At 47.9% G+C, this 24456-nt stretch overlaps 1 protein-coding gene across 4 annotated transcripts in view; it reads right to left on the reverse strand.

Moving 5' to 3' along the window:
• The window catches only part of SGSM3 (small G protein signaling modulator 3), a 63796-nt gene that overhangs the window by 26860 nt on the left and 12480 nt on the right, over positions 1-24456 (reverse strand). For 2 of the 4 annotated variants that reach the window (XM_050917055.1, XM_050917029.1), the window contains exons 2-4: positions 14216-14305; positions 4852-4937; positions 2835-2901 (exon numbers count right to left, since the gene is read on the reverse strand). In XM_050917055.1, coding sequence (XP_050773012.1) covers positions 2835-2901; positions 4852-4937; positions 14216-14222 — 160 coding nt within the window. In that variant the 5' untranslated portion in view covers positions 14223-14305. Of the gene's footprint in view, positions 1-2834; positions 2902-4851; positions 4938-14215; positions 14306-23065; positions 23230-24456 lie in introns of all 4 variants that reach the window. The other 2 variants (XM_050917046.1, XM_050917037.1) reach the window with 2 other exon arrangements.

Genomic DNA, 24456 nt, shown 5'->3' on the forward strand with positions numbered 1-24456 from the left:
AATGTGATACGGCTGTTAAAAAAGCAAATGCGATTTTAGGATGCATCAGGCGAGGTATTTCCAGCAAGGATAAGGAGGTGTTAGTACCGTTATATAAGGCGCTGGTGAGACCTCATCTGGAATATTGTGTGCAGTTCTGGTGTCCCATGTTCAAGAAGGATGAATTCAAACTGGAACAGCTCCAGAGACGGGCTACTAGGATGATCCAAGGAATGGAAAACCTGCCTTATGAAAGGAGACTCAAAGAGCTTGGCTTGTTTAGCCTGGCCAAAAGAAGGCTGCGGGGGGATATGCTTGCTCTATATTAATATATCAGGGGGGTTAACGTTAGGGAGGGAGAGGAATTATTTAAGTTTAGTACTAATGTAGGCACGAGGACGAATGGGTACAAACTGGATATTAGGAAGTTTAGACTTGAAATTAGACGAAGGTTTCTAACCATTAGGGGAGTGAAGTTCTGGAACAGCCTTCCGAGGGAAGTAGTGGGGGCAAAAGACTTATCTGGCTTTAAGACTAAGCTTGATAAGTATATGGAGGGGATGTTATGATAGGATAGTTTAATTTGGGCAATTGATCTTGGATTATCACCAGATAAGTCTGCTCAATGGTCTGCGGGGAGATGTTGGATGGTATGGGAACTGAGTTACTGCAGAGAATTCCTTCTTGGGTGCTGGCTGGTGAGTCTTGCCCACATGCTCAGGGTTTAGCTGATCGCCATTTTGGGGTCAGGAAGGAATTTTACTCCAGGGCGGATTGGCAGGGGCCCTGGAGGTTTTTCGCCTTCCCCTGCAGCGTGGGGCATGGGTCGCTTGCTGGTGGATTCTCTGCAGCTTGAGGTCTTCAAACCAATTTTGAGGATTTCAATAACTCAGTCCTGGGTTAGGAGCTGTTATAGAGGTGGATGGGTGGGGTTCTGTGGCCTGCCTTGTGCAGGAGGTCAGACTAGATGATCATGTTGGTCCCTTCTGACCTATGAGTCTATAAGTTTCACACATACAGAATGGGAAGAGACTGTCTAGGAAGGAGTATGGCAGAAAGAGATCTAGGGGTCATAGTAGACCACAAGCTTAATATGAGTCAACAGTGTGATACTGTTGCAAAAAAAGCAAACGTGATTCTGGGATGCATTAACAGGTGTGTTGTAAACAAGACACGAGAAGTCATTCTTCCGCTTTACTCTGCGCTGGTCAGGCCTCAGCTGGAGTATTGTGTCCAGTTCTGGGCACCGCATTTCAAGAAAGATGTGGAGAAATTGGAGAGGGTCCAGAGAAGAGCAACAAGAATGATTAAAGGTCTTGAGAACATGACCTATGAAGGAAGGCTGAAGGAATTGGGTTTGTTTAGTTTGGAAAAGAGAAGACTGAGAGGGGACATGATAGCAGTTTTCAGGTATCTAAAAGGGTGTCATCAGGAGGAGGGAGAAAACTTGTTCACCTTAGCCTCCAATGATAGAACAAGAAGCAATGGGCTTAAACTGCAGCAAGGGAGATTTAGGTTGGACATTAGGAAAAAGTTTCTAACTGTCAGGGTAGTTAAACACTGGAATAGATTGCCTAGGGAAGTTGTGGAATCTCCATCTCTGGAGATATTTAAGAGTAGGTTAGATAAATGTCTATTAGGGCTTGTCTAGACAATATTTGGTCCTGCCATGAGGGCAGGGGACTGGACTCGATGACCTCTCGAGGTCCCTTCCAGTCCTAGAGTCTATGAATCTATGAGTCTATGAATCTAGATATTTGCCTAGTTTTACAACAGGCTACATAAAAGGCACCAGTGAAGTCAGTACAAACAAAAAATTTCATACAACTTGTTTATACTGCTCTATATACTATACACTAAAATGTAAGTACAAGATTTGTATTCCAGTTGATTTATTTTATAATTACACGGTAAAAATGAAAGTCAGCAATTGTCAGTACTAGTGTGGCTGTGACACTTTCGTATTTTTATGTCTGATTTCGTAAGCCAGTAATTTTTATGTCAGGTGAAACTTGGGGTACACAAGATAAACCTGACTCCTGAAAGGGGCACAGTAGTCTAGAAAGGTTGAGAACCACTGACATAGAGAACACTGCCTCCTTTCCAGAGGGCTAATCTTGTCCAAATCAATTTTTCCCTTTTCAGGGTACAGCAATGCAATGTGACGACTCCTCAGATCGCAACCAGGAATCTTCACATTGCCAGACACTCCTTTTCCTTTCCTCCTCTTTAGCCACGGCAGTTGGCCCCATAATTAATGCCCAGCTGCATGGGTTCTCCAGCCATTTTAACCCCTTTCTGTTTGGTCCTCTCTTCCTGCAAGGTGTGCAGCTGAAGTGGGTTGTTGGTTCTGCCCCTACTCAGGCACCGTTGGCCAAGCTGCTGGGGGATTTCCCTTCACCTGGACAGGTAGAATAACCTACTGCAGTTTCCCACTTTGGGATGAGAACCAGAGGTGCCTTGATAGAAGGTTTGAAAGGTCACTGGGTTTCATTGCATCTGCTGTAGGTACACTGCTGAAAAGCTACAGTGCTATTTATCACAGCACAATTGCTCAGTGAATCATAACAGCTGTACCTCCCCCTCCTGCAGCAACAATGCACCAGTGAAACACGCCTTCTCCACCTCATGATGGCAAAGTTACAATGGGGTCACAGACTGCACTGGGTCAGTGCTCCAGCATTTTAGATCTCACTTTCCAAGAGGGCCAGCACTTTTAAAGCACACCCCTAAAAAAACTGGAGTCAGGATAGTGCTGGGAACTGAAAACATCACAAAGAGCGGAAGGGAGACCCTATCACATGAGGTACCATGGGGACAGAATGGTCCCAGAAAGAGGGTGGGGGCAGCCTTACCTTCCTTATCCACTCGGAAGCCAAATTCATCATACCGGAATTCCGGCTGCTCCACCAACTCTTCTTTCTGGGGGTGTGAGAAGTAGAAAGTAGAGGTAGCATTGATTTCCATCATTTGGCCACTAAGTGGGGCACTTGCTTAGAGTGCCAGGCTGTGTCACTCTGCCTAGGCCCCAGTAAGGGAGGAGCACTCCCAGCTCCTGGGATGCACACACTCAGACCTTCATCCCCCTCCTGAACACTGCTCTGTTCAACAGGCAAAATATGCCAGTCTAGCCCCACTACACAGTGAGGAAAGGGCTTTGGCTTCTCTTCAATAGATTCTGCCTTGATTCCCCACCCATGTCGCTCTCCTCTGGCTTCTCATTATTGAAAGGAGGCATACCATCTGCTTGGGAGAGGCAGTGGATCTGGATCACTACTCAGACAATCCCCACAGGTATGGAAACGCCTGGGAATGCGCCTAACACAGCCCCCACATGGGTGGTCCTCTAAGACATAGCTAGTCTTTCATTACCCTGTGTGTGCACCACGAGCACTGCCCCTCCAAGACCCTGTCCACATTCCAGTCACCAGTACAAACAGTTGGGGTAGGCAGGCTAAGCTGGTGGAGCCTGCTCTGGTTTCAGTCAGAGGTTCTTTCAGCTCCATAGCACAAACACCAGCTTTCCTTGCTTATTCTGGAGCAGAAGTTCCCAAACTTTTCTTATTGCGTGTCCGCTTCCAGATCTACCAGCTGCCCATGCGCCTTTACCCTTCTCATCCCTGATACTTTGAGAGTTCTTCTTAACACTACCCATCCTTAGCCATTTGTCCATATTTCACTGTTACATACAGATATAGCTACAGTGCGACATATACAACCAACCCCCCCCACCCTCTAAGTTCTGAGCTCAGTTAGACTGGACACTTGCTGGGCAAGTGAGCCCACGCTGTACGGTGATTGGAGGTGAGGGCTCTGTACATCAGCATCTCTGTATCTGTGTTCTTATGGGTAGATCTTGAAGTAAATTAACTACCGTATTTTATAGAACAAATTCACATAGAGTTTTAAAGCTTCATCTGAGTATCCTATTTTGAAAATGCAATAAATAAAATCCACCATTACACAACTTCTCCCACGTACCCCCAGAGATGTTGCGTGTACCACCAGGGGTATGCGTACCACAGTTTGGAAACCCCTGCTCCAGGGGTCGGCACAGGTGCAGCTATGCTGGTGGCTGAAATCAGGGCTAATCCTATGTGTAGACAAAGCCAAACCCAACTGACTCCTAACAACTGTCCACATGTGCACTCATAACACTGCCACTCCTGCATCCTCCCACAGCACAAACTGGCATCAGTCAGTCAGTGCACCCCTAACAAAACTCCCCATGTATGTTCTCCCCAAGGCACACAGGTAGCCCCACATATATACATGCTCTTTCACTGCACGAGTCTCTGAGAAACAGGCTCAGAGGCCCATCCCACTAGGCTCTGGGATTCATTTGCCTTTAACAAACATTACTGGCAGTTTACAAAGCTCTACACTCATCCTTAAACCAGAGCATGTCGGGGGGTGGGGGGGGGAAGAGAGGAGTTAGCTTCTCCTACAATGCATTAGTCCACACAGGGCTGTGGAACCCATGACTGACTGGAGGATAGTTAGAAGACCCTTCTCTGCATTGTAAAATGCGGCCACGTTTGCAATTGTGCGAGAGTACAAAAGAGCAAGGAAAGGATCCACAGAAGTTTCTTCAGGCTCTGGGTGTCCCCTTAGCTCTGTTCAGCGGAGGCTGCACTCATTACCCAAAACTTAGTTTAACCAGCAAGTCCCAGCTGTTTGCAGCTGCAAATGCACAGAATTTAAATGTCAGCTCATTGCTTAGAACATTTTTGGGGGGAAAAGAGAAAGTTTGCACCTTCCCTGCAGCACTGAGTCCAGTAAACCAGCAGCAGCACTTCACATTTATTACTCTACCAATTAAGAGAAAAAAAGCAGACACAAGCTGTGTTCTGTCCCCTCTCCCCACTGTACCTGGGTATACTTTGCCAGGATCTCCTGTGGCCAGATACTGGGGGTGAGAGCCGAGAAGGGGCCCCCAGAAGAGGGGGTGTAGTTTCCTAAATACAAAGGGATCAACACACACAATAATTAAGAACAAGGAGCAGCTTAGCAAATATTAACTAACACCTAATACTGACAGCCAACAAATTCAGTGAGATGTCAGGTGGCTACAATGGCATCTAGGTATTTATACAGCTCTCATCATCTTAGTAACTGTGCTACCATGCCCAAGGAAGCAAACAGGATCAGCTTATGTTTCTGCAACATCTTTCATGCCTCGGGAACTCAAAGTAGTAAGTGTCATTCCCACTAGAATGGAACTTGAAGCAAACTTTTTATACCAGCATTTCAGAAACTGTAATGAACAAGTAAAGGCACACAAGGGCAAAATCAGGTTCCCTAGGGATAATGGAGAGTATTCAGGAAGTGAAATGATCACATCTCATTGTGATTTTAGGGCTCATCTGAAACATAACAAAACAGCATCCCGATGTGCCACATCGGAGCATTCATTCAATCTTCATGGAGCAACGACTATCACCTGCTGAGTCACCAGTCCCAATTCCCACTGCAACTGGGTTTTCCCGGAGCTTTGCCATTAAGACCCAGTTTAACTTGTGAGCTGATGGCATCTACACAGCCCCCAAATCTGTCTCCTCCAAGAGGCGGCAGCTCCAGTAGAACTGAGGGGTTGGGATAAATCTACCCTCCTGTCAGAGTTTGTAGGGAAATTTCAAACAGCGGTGGCTGAAACTGTGGTTACGGTAAAAACAAAAAGCCTGAACTCAGATTTAGTCCCATTCCACAGCTCCTCATTTAAAAGAAAAAGGAGCCAAGTTTACTAATCAGACTCAACCCCCTGCTCCGTTCAGTCGGGACCATCACAGCTCTGGGCAAGTGGTTTGCACTGCTGCAGTCGTCCAGTAGCACCTCCACCATGGATGGATGGCACCAAAGGAACTGTTGTGAAGAGAGTAAAAGTGAGATGGGGAAGGGCTGTGAATGTGGGGTGAGAGAATCTAAGACTGTCCCTGCTGGATACAGGCCTGGTCTACCCTAAAAGTTAGGTCAACATAGCTATGGCGCTCAGAATGCACACCCCTGAGTGCTGTCTCTGTGCTGACACAGCTAGGTCCATGGAAGAATTCTTCTGTTGATCTAGCTACTTCTGCTCGGAGAGGTGGATTTTCACGGATGGCACTAAGCTGGGGGGAGAGGTAGATACGCTGGAGGGTAGGGATAGGGTCCAGAGTGACCAAATTGGAGGACTGCGCCAAAAGAAATCTGATGAGGTTCAACAAGGACAAGTGCAGAGTCCAGCACTGAGGATGGAAGACTCCCATGCACTGCTACAGGCTGGGGATCAACCGGCTAAGCGGCAGTTCTGCAGAAAAGGACAAGGGGATTACAGTGGACAAGAAGCTACATATGAGTCAACAGTGTGCCCTTGTTGCCAAGAAGGCTAATGGCATATTGGGCTACATTAGTAGATTGAGGGAAATGATAATTTCCCCTCTATTCAGCACTGGTGAGGTCACACCAGGAGTACTGTGTCCACTTTTGGGGACCCCCCTACAGAAAGGAGACTCAAAGAGCTTGGCTTGTTTAGCCTAACCAAAAGAAGGCTGAGAGGAGATATGATTACTCTTTATAAATATATCAGAGGGATAAATATCAGGAAGGGAGAGGAATTTTTTAAGCTCAGTAACAATGTGGACACAAGAACAAATGGATATAAACTGGACATTAGTAAGTTTACGCTTGAAATTAGACGAATGTTTCTAACCATCGGAGAGAGGAGTGAAGTTCTGGAACAGCCTTCCAAGGTGCGTAGTGGGGGCAAAAGCCATATCTGGCTTCAAGATTAAGCTTGATAAGTTTATGAAGGGGATTTTGGCAATTAATTGATCTTTGATTATTAGCAGGTAAATATGCCCAATGGTCTGTGACGGGATGTTAGATGGGGTGGAATCTGAGTTACTACAAAGAATTCTTTCCTAGGTGTTGGCTGGTGAGTCTTGCCCACATGCTCAGGGTTTAGCTGATCACCATATTTGGGGTCGGGAAGGAATTTTCCTCCAGGGAAGATTGGCAGAGGCCCTGGAGGTTTTTCACCTTCTTCTGCAGCGTGGGGCAAGGGTCACTTGCTGGAGGAGTCTCTGCACCTTGAGGTCTTTAAACCATGATTTGAGGACTTCAATAACTCAGACATAGGTTAGGGGTTTGTTACAGGAGTAGATGGGTGAGATTCTGTGGCCTGCATTGTGCAGGAGGTCAGACTAGATGATCATAATGGTCACTTCTGATCTTAAAGTCTACAAGTCTATGAGAAACGATGAGGACAAATTGGAGAGAGTCCAGCAGAGGACAACAAAAATGATTAGGGGGCTAGGGCACATGACTTATGAGGAGAGGCTGAGGGAACTGGGCTTATTTAGTCTGCAGAAGAGAAGAGGGGGGGATTTGATAGCAGCCTTCAACCTCTTGAAGGGGGGGGTTCCAAAGAAGATGGAGCTCAGCTATTCTCAGCGGTGGCAGATGACAGAACAAGGAGCAATGGTCTCAAGTCGCAGTGGGGGAGGTCTAGGTTGGATATTAGGAAAAACTATTTCACTAGGAGAGTGGTGAAGCACAGGAATGGGTTACCTAGGGAGGTGGTGGAATGTCCATCCTTAGAGGTTTTTAAGGCCCAGCTTGACAAAGCCCTGGCTGAGATGATTTAGTTGTGTTGGTCCTGCCTTGAGCAGGGGGTTAGACTAGATGACCTCCTAAGGTCTCTTCCAACCCTAATCTTCTATGATTACTTACTGCAACAAAAAAACCCCTTCAGTCGGTGTGGAAAGAGTTTACACTATAGCAGTGTGGGTGTGCCATTGTTATGACTGTAGTGTAGACATGGTCATAGTTTATTAAGGCTTAGACTGAAAGGCTCGGACGACCAAGGCTTCACCACCTCTCAGCTTCCTTCCCACCCCAGGCTGATCAGCTGGTAGCTGGAGCAAAGCAGGAAAGAACTTCCAGTACACATCTCCGAACAAAGCTTTTTCCTCTTTTTGGCTTCATACAACATCAAATCCACCATGAGGGAAAGATCCTGGATGGAAACATAGCTGAGCAAAGTGGTGATGATGATTCATGAAGCAGAACAGATCTCAGCCTCTCTCCCTCTATGTCCCATGGCTGGGGCAGCTTCTGTAGGGCTCTGTGTCGCGTGGTGGGGAGAACTGGATTAATGCCAATTGAACATGGGCAGGATCATTTGGGGAGACGGAAGCGACATTTTTACAGTTGGTCTCCCAACCAAAGCAGCACATTAAAATAAAATAATGTCCCTGGTTACTGACCTCTAACTGGAGGTTCTTCGAGGTGAGCGGTCCCTATCTGTATTCCACTGTGGGTTTACACATGCACATCATGCGCTCGGAGCCAGAGAACTTGAAAGCAGTGTCCATTGGTCCATGCATGCACCATGGCTCACCTTGTGCCTCCGACCGAGGGGCTAAAGCGTGAGGCAGCATCTGTCCAGTTTCTTCTCTAGCGCAAATCAGAGAAGATCCGAAGCAGAGGAGAAGGACGACAGGCTGTGGAATACAGATAGGGACCACACACTTCAAAGAACCTCCAGTTACAGGTAAGTAACCTCCCCTTCTTCTTTGAGTGATGGTCCCTATTGTTTTCCATTGTGGGTGACTGGTGTGAGAAGGTAGACAGCAGGGCTGAGCAAAGGATCACCGTCCCAAAGGACGCATCAGCAAAGGAGTCCTGTACCCAGAGTGTAACGTCTCACAAATGTGTGAACAGAGCCCCAAGTCGCCTCTTACAGATGCCAAGGAGGGATACCTCCTGAAGTGATGCCATAGCCGTTGCTTGTGCTCTTGTGGAATGAGCTCTTACCCTGACAGGAGAGGAAGGTTAGATAGACAATAGAGTAGAATGCAGCCAGAGATCCATTCAGAAATTCTCTGGGTGGTGACGCAGTCTCCCTTCATGCTTTCTGCTATAGCAACCAACAGCCTCAGGGACTTCCTGATTGCTTTTGTTCTTTTCAGGTTAACTTCCAAGCCTTGACGAGTGTTGAGGGAGTGGAGTCTCCGTTCTTCTGAGGAAGCGTGCAGTTTTGGAAAGAACACAGTTAAATGAATCCACTGGTTTAGATGAAATTTTGAAATTACTTTTGGAGGAGAAATTTGGGTATAAATGCAAAGAAACCTTATCTTTATGGAATACAGTGTAAGGAGTATCCATCATCATTGCTCCAAGCTAGCCAACGCTTCTGACTGAGGTGATGGTGACAAGGAATGCAACCTTCATGGAAAGGAGAGACATGCAGCAAGAAGCTAAAGGTTCAAAGGGCGGCCCTGTAAGAGCTGAGAGAATAAGTTTCAGGTCCCAGTGAAGAGTAGACTTCTGAATAGGTGGGAATGTTTTGATTAGGCCTTTCCAGAATCTGGTGGTCAGTAGGTATGTGAAGACCAAGTAGCCCGGAGAAGATGGATGAAATGCACTGGTCCCTGCCAAATGGACCCACAAGGAGCTAACGGACAGGCCTGATATCTTTAGAGAAAGGATATAGACTAAGATGAGAGGAATATCTACAGTTTCTGCAGATTTCTGCACTTCTGGTGGGCCCAAGAAGAAAAGTGCCTCCATGCAGCTAAGTAACATCTTCTAGTAGAGTCCTTCCTACTGTTAGAAAGCATATCTTGTACAGTTGTGGAACATGAATTTTCTAAGGATGATGCCCATCCAAATATCAAGTGCTCAGGTGAAGTGGACACTGGTCAGGGTGCTTGATCTTACTGGGTCAGGGGCTATGGAAACACTGGGAGGATGACTGGTACTTGGTATGACTTGCATAGGAGGTTGGGAAACTAAAACCGTCTGGGCCAGTAGGGAGTGACCAGGATAATCTGTGCCCTGTCTTGCTGGACTTTGCGTAGGACTCGTGGCAGGAGCAGTAGCAGAGGGAAGGCATAGTTCAATTGGTCCGATCAAGAAAGAAGTAGAGCGTCACATTGGGAGTGGTGACCTAGGCCTCTTCTGGAGCAATATGTGATGCATTTCCTGTTTGTTTGAGAGGCGAATGGATCCCTGGTTAGGGTTACCCATAGAGCGAATATATTATGTGGTACCAAGTCATGGAGCTCCCACTTGTGGTCGACTGCAAAATGTCTGCTAAGGGAGTCTAAACACATCTGGTTTCTCTAGAAGGCGGGCTGCTGATAGGATGATTTGATTGCTGACAGGTCAGTTCCATAGCTGACCACTTCTGCACACAGGGGGATGGATCTCGCTCCTCCCTGCTTCATGATGTAGAAGAGTCATAATGTTGTCTGACATAATAAGGACAGGATGAGTGTGGATGAATGGAAGAAAGGACTGCTTGCAATTCCAGGATATTGATGTGCATTCTGAACTTGCGAAATGTCCAGGTACCTTGTGTTGTGCGTATTCATGTAGACTCCCCAACCTAATAAGGATGCATCTGTAATAATGGTCCTGTCCAGGGAGTCAGGCAGAAAGGGGACATGCATGCATACCTAATGAGGATTTGTCCACCACAGAAGGGAAGATAGCACCTTGGCGGGAAGGGTTACCATTAAGTTCATGGGAAGGTGGTTTGGCAAATATACCAACTACAGCCATGTTTGAAGGCAATGAAAGTGGAATCCTGCAAACAGGGTGACATAAGTGCATGAGGCCATATGACCTAAGAGGCAGACATGTCTTGACTGGTACCTGGGCTATAATATTGTTCATGGTCTAGAACCTGCCCTTGGGCAAGTACACTCTGCAGTGATAGAATTCAAGGTGGCCCCAGAGAAGTACAGAAATTGTATAGGGGTAAGAACACATTTTTTGGCATTTATGCTGACCCCCAGCGAGGAGAAGGGGTGCAGCATCATAGAAGTTGATGAACACACGCCTCCTGGCCTGATTTAGCAACAAGGAGCCAGCCATTGAGATGAGGGAAGACAATGAGACTGAGACATCTGACATGAGCTGCCACTGCTGAAAATACTTTGGTAAAGACTCTGGGGGCAGTCGCTATGCAGAAAGGGAGCACTCTATTGAAAATGGTCAGAGCCCCTATGAATCTGAAGCATCTGTGAGCAGGGTGACTGTCTACATGAAAGTAGCTGTCCTCCATGCTGAGAGCCATAAACAATGTCCTTTTCTAAAGATGGGATTATAGATGCCAACATGACCATGCAAAACCTGAATTTGTGAATTAAGTGGTTGAGACAGTGGATATTGAGGAGTGGTCTCCAGTTGCCCTTCTTTTTAGGTACCAGGAAGTCGAGTAAAACCTGCTCACTTGGTTTTGAGGAGGAACATGTTCTATCACTCCTTGCTCCAATAGGGAGTCTACATCCTGTTTGAGAGTACTCTCGTGAGCGTGGCCCCTGAAGGAGGGTGGGGATGGGGGTGCTTTGGAGAGGCAGCGATGTAAACTCTATTGTATAGCCTAAGTGAGTGAAGTTCAGCACCCACTTGTCAGTTATTGCACTTCAGGTGTTGAAAGAGTGCTACATAACCCCCAAATAGTGGGGAGGACGTGGCTGGAAGCTCAACAGCTGCGAACCACTAAGCCTAACACCTTCCATCAAAAATAATGTTTAGCTGGAGGCTAAGACAGGGTGCAGAGGGTGGGGGAAAGCAGGTCTTTTGAATTCTCTGCCTCTTGTGTGGTGGTTCATAGGGCCCTCTGGTGGAAAAATTGTTGAGCTGCAGGCCTAGGTCTAGATGACTGGCAGTGAAACTTCCTGTTAGGGGCAAGCATATATATCCCCATGGAGTGAAGGGTAATCCTAAAGTTCTTCAGGGTATGGAGGGACTTGTCTGTCTTGCATCAGACGAGCTGCAATTCATCAAAGGGCTGGTCCTTGACATTATTCTGGACCACCCTAAAGAATCCTGATGCACAGATCCATGACTCTCTACACATAACAATGGCAGTAGCCCATAGCTCTAGCAGAGATGTCAGCTGTATCAACAGCGGATTACAGAGTGGTCTTGGCTATCAATTTGCCTTCGTCTATCAGAGCCTGGAACGAGCTCTGTCCTGTTGTGGAAGACAGAGTAAACTCTGCAAATCTGGAGTAGTTCAGGAAGTCGTACTTCACCATTAGTGCCTGGTAACTGGCTAGCCTGAACTGGAGACTAGATGATGAAAAGAAAAGAACTTTCTCCTCAACAGGTCCAGATGCTTGCCCTCTTTATCCACAGGAGTAGACTAGCTGCGTTGCGATTTAGCCCTTTCAGAAGCAGCCTGACAACCAGTGAGTTGGCAGTGGGATGAGAAAACAAAAATTCTGTCCCTTTGGCTGGCACGTAAAAACACTTCTCTGACCTGTTTGGGATGGGAGCACACGTGACAGGTATGTGCCAAACCATCTTAGCTGGCTACAGCATGGCTTCATTAATAGGTCGTGCTGTTCTGTTGGATCTGGATGACTGGAGGATGTCTAGCAGTTTGTGGTGGGAGTCCTGGACTTCAAGAGAAATCTGTAGTTCTGTAGCAACTCTGTAAAGAAGGTCCTGGAACTGTTTGAAGTCACTATGGGGAGAAGGAGACAGTGTTCACCACTTCGTCCGGAGATGAATATGGCAGTCTTACTGGTTCCAGCTGAATGACCAGGTCTGGCATGTATTGATCCTCCTCCTCTGTAGGATCCAGGGGCAGATCTGAGTGTCCCCTTTGAGGGGAGGCAAGGGGTGACTCCCTTAGCAGATTGGACCAACTCTGAAGGGGTTACTGGTCCGAAGACCCCTAATATGGCCCATAAAAGGTGTTGATGGGGGTCATGGATGCCCTCATGGCATAGGGTATTAGCAGCTCTGAGTGAGATAAGGTGGAGATTGGTCCCAAACTGGTGCAAGTCTTTTGGGCAGCAGAGGATATGTAGGATGGAGGAACAAAGGTTCATCAGGTTGTTTGGAGTCTCCTGATGAATAGGAGGCCAATTCTGTTTCCAGTGGGGTACTATCAGTGCTGCTGGAGGGGAGTTGTAAACCAAGTATGGAGTGGGCAACAAACTCCATCCACTGGTCAACTCTCCTTGTGGTATCTCTCTGGAGATAGAGGGACCCATTGGAGTAAGAGATTCTGGATTTGGGAGAACAAAAACATTCTGTGGAGCAGCAAGGGACTCCATTCTTCCTAGTGTAAAAGGGGTTCTATCTGTCCAAGCTGCTGGAGCCAGAGGAGATTGTTTTTATCGTTGAGGAAGATGGTATCATGGACAGGCGAAGCTGGTGATGATCAGTCTTCGTCAGTGCCAGCAGAACCTAGGGCTTGGAAGGTGCCCAGGATGATGGTACTGACCGATCGCGGTCCACTACTGATGTAGCCCACTGTTTGTGGGCTTTCTTGTTGTGCATCTGGATCTTAGGACAAGCTAAGTTCCCTTAGGCTAAGCTGATGGGCTTACACCGAGCCAAATCCGACATCTTTGAAGTGGATTTAGAAGACTTACTCTCATGCTTATGAGAGTGTTTCTTTGATTCCTGACAAGCTTCTACCAGATTTGGACTTTGTAGCAGGAGGCATACTCCTTGCTGAATAAGGCTGATGTATGGGAAGGTTCCTTACCCTCGTTTTGATTGAGGACGCATGGTCTTCTCCTTGAGGTGTTTCCAAAGACAAAGTTCCCACCTTTCTCAGATATGACTGAGGAATGACCGGCAGACACTGCAACTCAGTGCAACGTGAGCTTCCCCAAGGCAGTACAGGCAGTGCTGGTGGGCACTGCTGACTGAGAAGGATCACAGGCGGGAAGCGCAGAGTTTGAAGCCCAGAGTCTTGGGCGCACTTCACTACCCATATGGGCTACAGGGAGGTGGACATTTCCCCCTCAACAAGAGTCTAACACCAACATCTATAAAAACACTAAATTATAAAACTGTATAAGCTGCTAAAAACTATTAACAATGCTAGATCTTAATCTTATTTTGTAGGCTGATGCCAAAGCTATGAACACAGGGAGGTTCTGATCCAGACCATGGGGCGGCGAGAAGGAACAGGAGGCGTGGTTGGTCTGCCACACCCTTTATCCCATTGGTTGGAGGCATGAGGTTAGCCAGGGTGCACGCACGCACCAACGGACACTACTTTCTGATTCTCTGACTCCAGGCGCATGCATAAACCCACAGTGGAATACAATAGGGATCATCAGTCAAAGGAGAAATGGTTCCTTGAGAGAGTAACTTACCAGCAGCAGTTCATGTGAAAAGAACAAACAGGCTCTTTCAATAGAGCTTTATTGTTGCTGGCCCTGGCCTCAGACATAGTCAGGAAAATATGTCCCAAGGCCTGGCATCCTCTGCTTACCTGACATGGTGCTGGAGGAGTGTGCGTGATGGAGGGCGGCGTGTATCTCTAGGCGTGCTGCCCTCCAAAAAGTCTTAGGTCACTGCTCTGCTACAAGAACAAAAAATAAGGTAGATAAAACAGAAGTGATCATGAGAGTATTCATTCAATATCTGGGGTCAACTGTGTCCCAGCTGCTCCTAATGAACAAACCCCCACCAATTTTCCACAGGAACATGAAATCCCCTCAACCCAAGACCTATCCACATGGCCTGGGGGAAATTCCTTTCTGACCTGAGTGACAAAGGGACAAAACCAAGGGTAAAATGGATCTCTCTTTACACCATCCTTGTGATACTAAAATCATGTCAGATTTAAAGGGAAAAGAACATCAAAAATCAAGTCGCCTCTCACCACAGAAGCTGTGTGTTTAATTTTACAACACACTCACGATCCTGCATTTAGTGGGGAGCAATAGGAAAACATGACCTGGAAGGAATTCAGAGCATGACTCAAGACTGGAGGGAACGCCACTAACAGTATACCAGGAATTACAGGGAAAGCTTTAGAATATCTGCACAATACAGAGGCTGTAGAGGAATTGTTCTGAGTGGTACAAGGGGATATAACTAGGAGTAATAAGAGAGAGAGAGAGAAACATTTCATAAGAGTGAGGTCTATTAAGCTGTGGAATAGCCTCTCAAGGGATAAAGTGGGAGTCTCACCACTCAGCATAGTCTGAGGCCTGGTCTACATCACAAAGTTAGGTTGACGTGAGTTGCCTTCTGTTGACCTAATCATGCATGTTTCTACACTTAAATCTGTCTCCCACCTATGTAAATGCTCTGTTATGCCAACACAGTAACACCAGCTCTCAGAGTTGAGGTCAATGCAGCACTAATGTAGACACCACATTACCTATGTCGACCCTAAGGGTTTGGCTACACTTTCAGGTGTGTAGCGCTGGGAGTTAACGCTGTCTTCATACAGCTGTGTAGGGAAAGCGCTGGAGTGTGGCACTGCAGTGTGGCCACATTTGCAGCGGTTTTGGGAGTGGTGCATTATGGGCAGCTATCCCACAGTGCACCTCGTCCCATTTTGGCGCCGTGGATTGTGGGAAGGGTGCAGGTCATTCTGCTTCTTGTCCCAACACCCCGTGATGCATTGCTTCACATCCCAGCAATCCCTGTTTTTCCATCCACGTTTGGCGCCATCTTGACTCTCTCAACGGTTTCTATGCAGCGCGATTTCTGTGGGAGATGGAGCCTGAACTGCTGAGGAGTACGCTGACGAGTCTCGCCAGCACATCATGTTTGGCAGTTGAGCTATTCCTTAAGATACAAAGTGATGAGGAGTCTGACGATGATAGTGAGTCGCCTGAAGCGTACAACACAATCGCTTCTGGCATTCACGGAAATGCTCAGCACCGTGGAACGCCGCTTCTGGGCTTGGGAAACAAGCACTGAGTGGTGGGATCATATCGTCATGGAAGTCTGGGATGACGAGCAGTGGCTGCAGAACTTTTGGATGAGAAAAGCCACTTTCATGGAACTGTGTGCTGAGCTCGCTCTCACCCTGCAGTGCAAGGACACAAGATTGAGAGCTGCCCTGCCAGTGGAGAAGCGGGTGGCTATTGCAATCTGGAAGCTGGCAACTCCAGACAGCTACCGATCGGTCACGAACCAGTTTGGAGTGGAAAAGTCAACCGCTGGAATCATGTTGATGCAAGTTTGCACGGCCATTAATCACATCCTGCTAAGAAGAACCGTGACTCTGGGGAACATGCAGGACATTCTGGATGGCTTTGCAAAAATGGATTTCCCTAACTGTGGAGGGGCGATAGATGGGGCACATATTCCTATTCTGGCACCAACGCACCTAGCATCTGAGAACATTAATCGGAAGGGGTATTTCTCTATGGTTCTCCTGGCGCTTGTGGATCACCGTGGGCATTTCATTGACATTAAGACAGGCTGGCCTGGAAAGGTGCATGATGCACGCATCTTTCGGAACACTGGCCTGTTCAGGAAGCTGCAGGCAGGGACTTTTTTCCCAGATCGGAAGATCACAGTAGGGGACGTTGAAATGCCCATTGTGATCCTTGGAAACCCCGCTTACCTGTTAATGCCTTGGCTCATGAAACCGTATACAGGGAAGCCTGACAGGAGCAAGGACCAGTTCAACTACAGGCTGAGCTGGTGCCAAATGACTATGGAGTGTGCTTTTGGCCGTTTAAAGGGGTGCTGGAGATCTCTGTATGAGAAGCTAGACTTGGGGGAAAGCAGCATCCCTGCAGTTATATCCACGTGCTGTACCCTCCATAATATTTGTGAAGGGAAGGGTGAAACATTCAGTCAGGAATGGTCCTCCGAGGTTCAACGCCTGGAGGCTGAATTTGCACAGCCAGAGAGCAGGGCTACTAGAGAGGCCCAGCACAGGGCTTCAAGGATTAGGGATGCCTTGAGGGAGAAACTTGAGGCTGAAAATCAACAGTAATGTTTGGTGCCTTACACGGGAGTGAAGTGCAGTGGTTACCATGTTAGTAGGAATCTGTTTTTCCTAAGCTGATTTGCAGTGCCTGTTTCTTTCCTGGGCTAAGGTATCTTTGACTTTCTGCAATAATAAAGACTGTTTTCAAAGCCAAGAATTCATTTATTGAAAAGAAAATAACTTTCCTGACAGATACACAACATTTTGGGAACCTAAAAGGGCAGGGGGGTGAGGTGGCGAACTGTACAGTCACAGGTTTGAATGTGTCTTGTCTGGAGTGCTGTGCAATGACTGCTGCACTTCAGGATGGCTATACTGCATGGTGATGGGGGTTGAGTGCAGAGGGTAAGGGTCATAGTTCTCAGGGCTGGTTGGTGAACGTACAGGTGTTGGAGGCAGCTGGTGGTGGTAAGAACCTGGATGCTGAGGAAGGGGGTTTTGAGCTGACATTGGGGCACAACGGAAAGAGCTTTTGGGGGGGACCGATGCAGTAGTGCTCTGCCTGCATGGCTACGAGCGCCTGGATAGAGTCCGCTTAGCGCGCCAGGATGCTTATCAGCTGCTTTGCGCTTTTCTTCCTGGCCGCTGCGTTTTTCTGGCGGATCTTGCTTTCCCTTTCCCTCCAGTCCTGCACTTTTTGATTCTCTGTGGCAGAGTGATCCATAACTGCTTGCAGCAGGTCTTCTTTGCTTTTTCGCGGCTTCTTCTGGAGGTTTTGGAGTCTTTGAGCTGTTGATAACATGGGCAGCTGAGAACTCAAGGTTGCATGTGGAAAGGCAAAAAAGGCAACACTTAACAGAGGCAGCATTGTTTATATCTCAGACAGACAGTTATTCCTACACAGTGAAGGAGTAACATTCTTCACAACAGCATAATTTTCCCATACCAAAGAGAGCGCACATAACCCACAGGAGCCCCGAAATGGTGAGTAAGGGGGACTGATTGCTTCAGGACTGTACTGTCCTCGGGGTTTCTGTGCGTTGGGGAAAGCAAACAGCTTCAGGGGGCACCTACACTGAACACTCTCCCAACATTCTCCACAGGAGTTGATCCTGGAAGATATCTCGCTGCTGCGGGTCACCTGGGAAGAGCAGGAGGGTCTTCTACAGCAATGCAGATTCCGCCCTGGCCCCTATGCAGCTTGCCTGTGTGCAGCAATGGTCCTCCCACCTCTCACTATTCCACATCTAGGCATGCATGCATGCAGAACCCTCCCTCCTCTCCAGAAAAATTTGCATCCTGAAAATAAAAGCCACTTACTGGGAACCCGCTCCTCTGTTTGTCCTCCACCAACTACCGGCTGCTGCGACTGGCTACCTTCCTCCTGGCTTGAGAAGAGCTTCTGGCTGCATGCTTCCTGGGACTCCAGGGTGTCTCCCCAACCCCAGTACCCTCACTCTCTGTTTCCTCCTTCCCCACCCCCCGCTCTGAAGTGTCCATCGTGGTCCTCGGATTGGCGGTGCGGTCACCACCAAGTATCGCGTCTAGCTCCTTGTAAAAATGGCAGGTCGTGGGAGCAGCGCTGGAGCGGCCGTTTCCCTCGTGGGCTTTGCAATAGGCACTCTGCAGCTCCTTCACTTTAACCCTGCACTGCAGCACATCCCGGTCATGGCCCCTTTTCAGCATGGCCCTTGATATCTGCCCAAAGGTATTGTAATTCCTACGGCTGGAGCGCAGCTGGGACTGCATAGCTTCCTCCCCTCCAACCACTGATGAGGTCCAGCAACTCGCCATTGCTTCATGCTGGGGCTCATTTGCCACGTGGAGCCATGGTCACCTGGAAAGATTCACTGATTGCACTCCACACCTGGCTGAGCAAACAGGAAGGGGATTTTTAAAATTCCTGGGGCATTTAAAGGGCTGGTCACCTGAGGCCAGGGCAGTAGAGTTCGAACTGATGAGCAGAGTGGCTGAACAGGCATTCTGGGATACCTCCAAATATCTCTGGAGGCCAACAACAACACTTTTGGTGGCCACACTGGCGGAGCAGCGCTGTAGTCGTTATTCCCCAGGCCGAGGTGGAGTACAGCCAGTGCTGTAGCCAGGGAGATACAGCACTGTATGTGCCTTGCAAGCATGGACTGTGAGTGAGTTGCAGTGCTGTAAAGCCACAACCAGCGCTGCAACTCTCCAGTGTAGCCAAGCCCTAACAGTCCTCTTGCAGCTGTCCACAATGCCCAATGCTGACCGCTCTGGTCACAATTGTTAACTCCACTGCTCAGAGGTTACATTGACTGGAAGGTCCCTCACCCCCACTTAAAGCCCAGAGAATTTTGGAAAAGCCTTTTCCTGATTGCCTAGCTTGATGAGCACACTCAGCAGCTCTCCACTGTTGAGTGCAACTGCCCATGTCAACTACACGCTCCAGATGTGCTCCTGCCTGAGTAGACAGGGAATACTGGATTTCCTGAGCCAGTGGGGAGAAGAGGCTGTGCAGGCACAGCTCCGATCCAGATGAAGAAACGTTCACATCTACAAGCAGTTTGCTCAGGAGATGCAGGAGAAGGTGTACAACAGGGACCAGCAGACATATCAGAAAGCCAGGGACGCCAACAGTCAATCTGGTGCTAAGCCCCAGACCCGCTGCTTTTACAAAGAGCTGCATGCCATACTTAGCAGAGACCCCACCACACCACAGTGGATGCCTCTGAAGTGCCTGAGTAACAAGCCCCTAAAGTGAACAGCAAGGAAGAGGAGATGGGCAAGTAAGAGGAGGAAGAGTATGAGGGACAGATGACCAAGAGTCCAGGATCTGTTTTTGACTCCATCGCAGTACAGTTAGTCCCTCCACTCGAGCACAGGCGACCTCGATGCAGGGGAGGGAGCCTTGAGTAAGTGTGTAAATAAATTTCCCATTGCAGTGATGGCAACCTCAACTTAGCAGGACATGGCCATTGACTTTTCATTAATGTACTCACACTACACAAAGTAGCAACAAAGAGCAGTAGTGTTGCTATCTGCTTTTCATTCCCCTCTAGAGTTAGGAGGTGGTGGACCATGCGGAGCAGTTTGTTTATGTACATTGGGATGTCCCTCGAATCCTCTGAGGGATCGCAATGAAGCTTCCATGCACAAACACTGCAAATCCTCTCCCGAAGGTTTCTAGGGATGGCAACTTTATTTCTTCTCCATGTTAGGACACTTTTCCACACCTGTCCATGATAACCTCAGCAGGCACCACTGCAGTGCACTGGTTAACAGCATACAGGCCAGGGCAACTTCAGGATGCCAGCAGCAGCTGTGCTCTCTCTGCTTTTGTTACCTTCATGAGTGAGACACCAATTAATACCACCACCGCAATGCCAGCGCCCTATACTCACTTTCATGCAAGCAAGCAATTCCCTCATTGTTTCCCTCACCCCAGCAGGTCAGACTCACCACGGATTGAGCTGAGAGGGGCACCAGACACAAGCACTCCAAAGCAGAAGTGTCAATAAGTATGTCTTATTTAACATTTTAGGGGAGCAAGGAAAGGGGGAAGTTCTGAATCTTAAGTTTCACTTTCCATACCTACAATACCAAGAATGGTACTAGCGTGTTTTATCTGTCGCTGCAGCCATTGCGCCCTTGAGGGGTACCCCCTCCACAGCAGCAGAACGACTGACCCAAATAAGGAAGAGAGAAAAGAGATGATGTGGGAAGACATGTTCTGCGAGATCCTGAAAGCCAGTGCTGCATCAGACCTTGAACAGACAGCCTGCAGGGTGAATATGGCAGACTGCATGGAGAAGGAAAGAGTAAACAGGAGAAAGGTGCAGGAATTTCCGGCTGCCACTCTCAGTGAGTGGAGCAACCAGCCTGGTGGGGTTGGAGGCTGCATGCTCTTTGATCCTCATTCTCCTGGGGATAGGAGAGGGCCTAGGAGACCCAGCCAGCTCTGGCAAAGGATGAGGAAGGGCAGGGCCACAGCTCACCATATCCCCCAGCAGGAAAGTAAATAAGTTGGCTGGGGGAGGGGGGAAATAAAGGCTCTGTGGGTGCTGATGTCTGGGCTGGGGGGTGACCCGCACCTGGGCTCTGTGGGGCGGGGGGTGCTAATGTCTGGGCCAGGGAGTGCCCCACAGCTGGGCTCTGTGAGGATGGGAGTGCAGGTGTCGGGGATTTGGCAGCCCCACTCAGCCCCCTTAAGCACCCTCCAACTGGAACTGGGTTGTTATAAGGTTTCTTTAACTCTACTCCTGGGGGAATCTTTTTTGCTGTTGTCTGTATTGTTGACATACTTGCTGACAGGTGTTTTGAAATAAATTACCAAAATAATTGAAACTGGAATGATTATATAGTGTTATTTTGACAAATAAAATATGCGGAATTTTAAAATATTGTGCGCAGAATTTTTAGGCGCAGAACTCCCCCAGGAGTAACCACACAATCCTTAAAAGGCCCCCAAACTGCAATGTCACGTTGAACAAAATACATCACAGCACATTATTGTGGCTCACTGTTTAAGTGCTCTTTCAAAGCCTCCCCATCCCATACAGCTCCTCCTTGAGTTTTTCGGCTAGCCCTTGTGTGTAACTGTTCAAACTTGGCAGACAGCCGCTCCACCCCATGGCTACTTTTCCCACTTGGCTTCATAAAGTCACAACAGGTAGCTATAATCATTAGGATACTTTTTGCACTAAAATCCAATCTGATAAGTAAACAGTGCCAGCGCCCTTTCAATCTACCAAAAGCACATTCAACTATCATTCTCCACCTGCTGAGGTAGTAGCTGAATGTTTCCTTGGTGTTGTTGAGGTGGCCAGCGTACGGCTTCAGAAGTCAGAAGAGTAATGTGTAGGCTGGATCCCACAGGATCACTATTGACATTTCAACGTCACCAATGGTAATCTGTCAGTCAGAAAAGAAGGGTCCTGCTTGTAGCTTTCAGAACAGTCTTGTGTTCTTAAAGATGCAAGCATCATGCACCTATCCAGAGCAGCCAACACTGATGTCAGTGAAGCATCCTCGGTAATCCACCAGCGCTTGCATAACCATGGAAACACAGCCCTTTCTATCAATGTACTCTGTAGCAAGGTGCTCTGGGACCAAAATAGGGATGTCCATGCCATCTATTGCTCCACTGCAGTTCAGGAACCCCATAGCTGCAAAGCCATCCACTATGTCCTGCACATTACCAAGAGTCACAGCCCTGTGTAGCAGGAGACGATTAATAGCCCTACACACTTGCATGACAAAAGCCCCCACAGTGGATTTTCCCACACCAAAATTACTTCCCACTGACTCGTAGTAATCTAGCATTGCAAGTTTCCATAGCATGACCGCCACTTGCTTCTTCACTGTCAGTACAGCTCTCAGTTTGGTATTCCTGTCTTGGATGGTTGGAGTGGCTCGGCATATAGATCCAGAAAAGTGGTCTTGTGCATCCAAAAGTTCTGCAGGCACTGCTCATCAGCCCAAACCTGCATTACAAAGCAATCCCTTTGATTGGTGAGTCTTGCCCACATGCTCAGGGTTTAACTGATCGCCATACTTGGGGTCGGGAAGCAATTTTCCTCCAGGGAAGATTGGCAGAGGCCCTGAAGGTTTTTCGCCTTCCTCTGCAGCGTGGGGGCATGGGTCATTTGCTGGAGGATTCTCTGCACCTTGAGGTCTTTAAACCACGATTTGAGGACTTCAGTAACTCAGACATAGGTTAGGGGTTTGTTACAAGAGTGGGTAGGTAAGATTCTGTGGCCTGCGTTGTGCAAGAGGTCAGACTAGATGACCATAATGGTCCCTTCTGACCTTGAGTCTATGAATCCCACCAGGCATGGCGTGTTTCTTAGGTTCAGAAGCAGCTGCTCCATGAATGCCACCAAACTGGTTCTCACTATGTCCCACAGCAAACTGACCATGAGGAAATCATAATGTTTCCCACAGTTCTTCTTGCTCTGCAAATACCAGAGGATTGTGTGTCTTGTGCTTGCAATGCTCATGACAATAGCGCAGAACTGTACAGGCTCCATGCTTCTGTCAGAGATGGTGGACAGTGACAAGTTCTGCGCAGGTTCATGGGAAATTTAAAATAGCTGAAAACACTACAGGATAGAGCTATTATGGGATGGAGATCATCACATTATGGGAAATTGACCCTTTGCTCCCAGTCACCCCTGCGCAACTTATTTCCGCCCCACCATGCATTGCCAAAACTACCCAAAAGACAGCGTGCTGAATGGTGGCAGGATGCATACTGGGATCCCTATCTCTGGTGCACTGCACTGTGCTTGGACACAACCTCTCCTGGTGCATACAATCAGCACTGAAGCATGCAGCCAAGCATTCATGTGCACAAGCGATATACTGACTGCAGCGGCTGTAAGCCAATGTAACTTGGGTCAGCAAAACTTTATAGTGTAGCCATGGCCTAAGATGAACTGGGCCCTGCACAGGAGAACACACTGTAGTGAACAATCCTGATTGGCTGGAAGATGGTCTCTTCTATCAGCTCAGACAGTGAAACCAGACTATTTGGCTTCATTTCTCAGCTCTCTAGCACGTGCAGGTTTGTAGAGGGTTTACGAGGACTGCAGGAAAGATTTCAATCCAGAAATAGACTTGTTACACTGAATTAAGAAAAAAAAAGAAGTCATGCCATTAGTTGTCAGGTTTTATAAAACTTTTTTGTATAAAAGCCCACTAAAATCTAGATTTGGGAACTTTAAATTGTTTAAAAGCATCCCAGGTTATACCAGACTCCCAAACACAGACTTGGTCCATTAAGACTCATGTCTTCAGCACCTGCTGAACTCCAACAGCAAGTCACTGGAACGATAGTGGTGCAGGATCCCTAGCTGGGCAGCGTGTAGGTCATTGATACAGAGTGGAAAACAGCTGTTTGAGAACATATATGACAATGCTCCTTCCTTCCTTATCTGAACATTTGTCTAAATAGGATCAGATGGCATGACCAGTGAGTAGCTCAATCAAATTTAGCAGCAAAACTTCACCTACTGAACCCTACCTATACCTATTTCCACCATCTGTAGTGAGAAAAACCTATAAACTTCTCCCTCAGGAGCAGAACTTGTTTTGAACTTATGCACAGCACTTGTCCATGCTGTCCTCAACTGCTTCCCATATCTAGTTGTTAATCCCCAAATTCTGCCTTGCATCCCTCTTCCCCTTTCAGTGCTGGGTCTTTCCTTAGCAGCTAAAAGGAAAACTATGAAGTAACTATGCAATGTGAATAAGCCACCACCAAAAACTGAGCTTAGAACCTCCAAACTCATTTTACTCACTAGCTTTAGCAGCATCCAAACCTGACAGACAGGTTTGGTTAGGAGCTTTCCATAGGGGCTACTTCTTCCCCTCTCGTGCCGCATTTTGACACTGCCTTTTAAAGGTTGCTACCACCGTGACTTAGGTGATTGGGTCCCGAGTGTAGAGTGCTCGGGACACATCCTACCCTTTGCTAAGGTGACCATATTTCCCAAAGAGAAAACGCGACACCTCCAGCTGCTCGCCCGAGGGGCCACTGCCCCATGCTGTTCCCATCGCTGGAACCCTGCACTTCTCCCCCTCCCCCCATGCAAGGCTGTTGCCTGGTCGCTGGAAGTCTGTGGGGGCTCACATGCTGGAACACTGCCCCCTCCCCCAGCCCTGCCTCCCCCAGCAGGGCCTGGCATCTCTGCACTCACCCACTCTGCACTGCATCCCACATTTTTTTTTTCCCAAAAGTGGGCACTTGTTCTGTTTAGTCTTGCCAACTGATCAAGTCAGCAAGAGCAAACGGGACAAATGCCCACTTTTTGGGGGGAAAAAAACTGGGACGGCCAGGACAGAGCTTTTTT

The sequence above is a fragment of the Gopherus flavomarginatus genome, chromosome 1, assembly GCF_025201925.1.
Source record: "Gopherus flavomarginatus isolate rGopFla2 chromosome 1, rGopFla2.mat.asm, whole genome shotgun sequence".
In the NCBI taxonomy this organism is placed as follows: domain Eukaryota; kingdom Metazoa; phylum Chordata; order Testudines; family Testudinidae; genus Gopherus; species Gopherus flavomarginatus.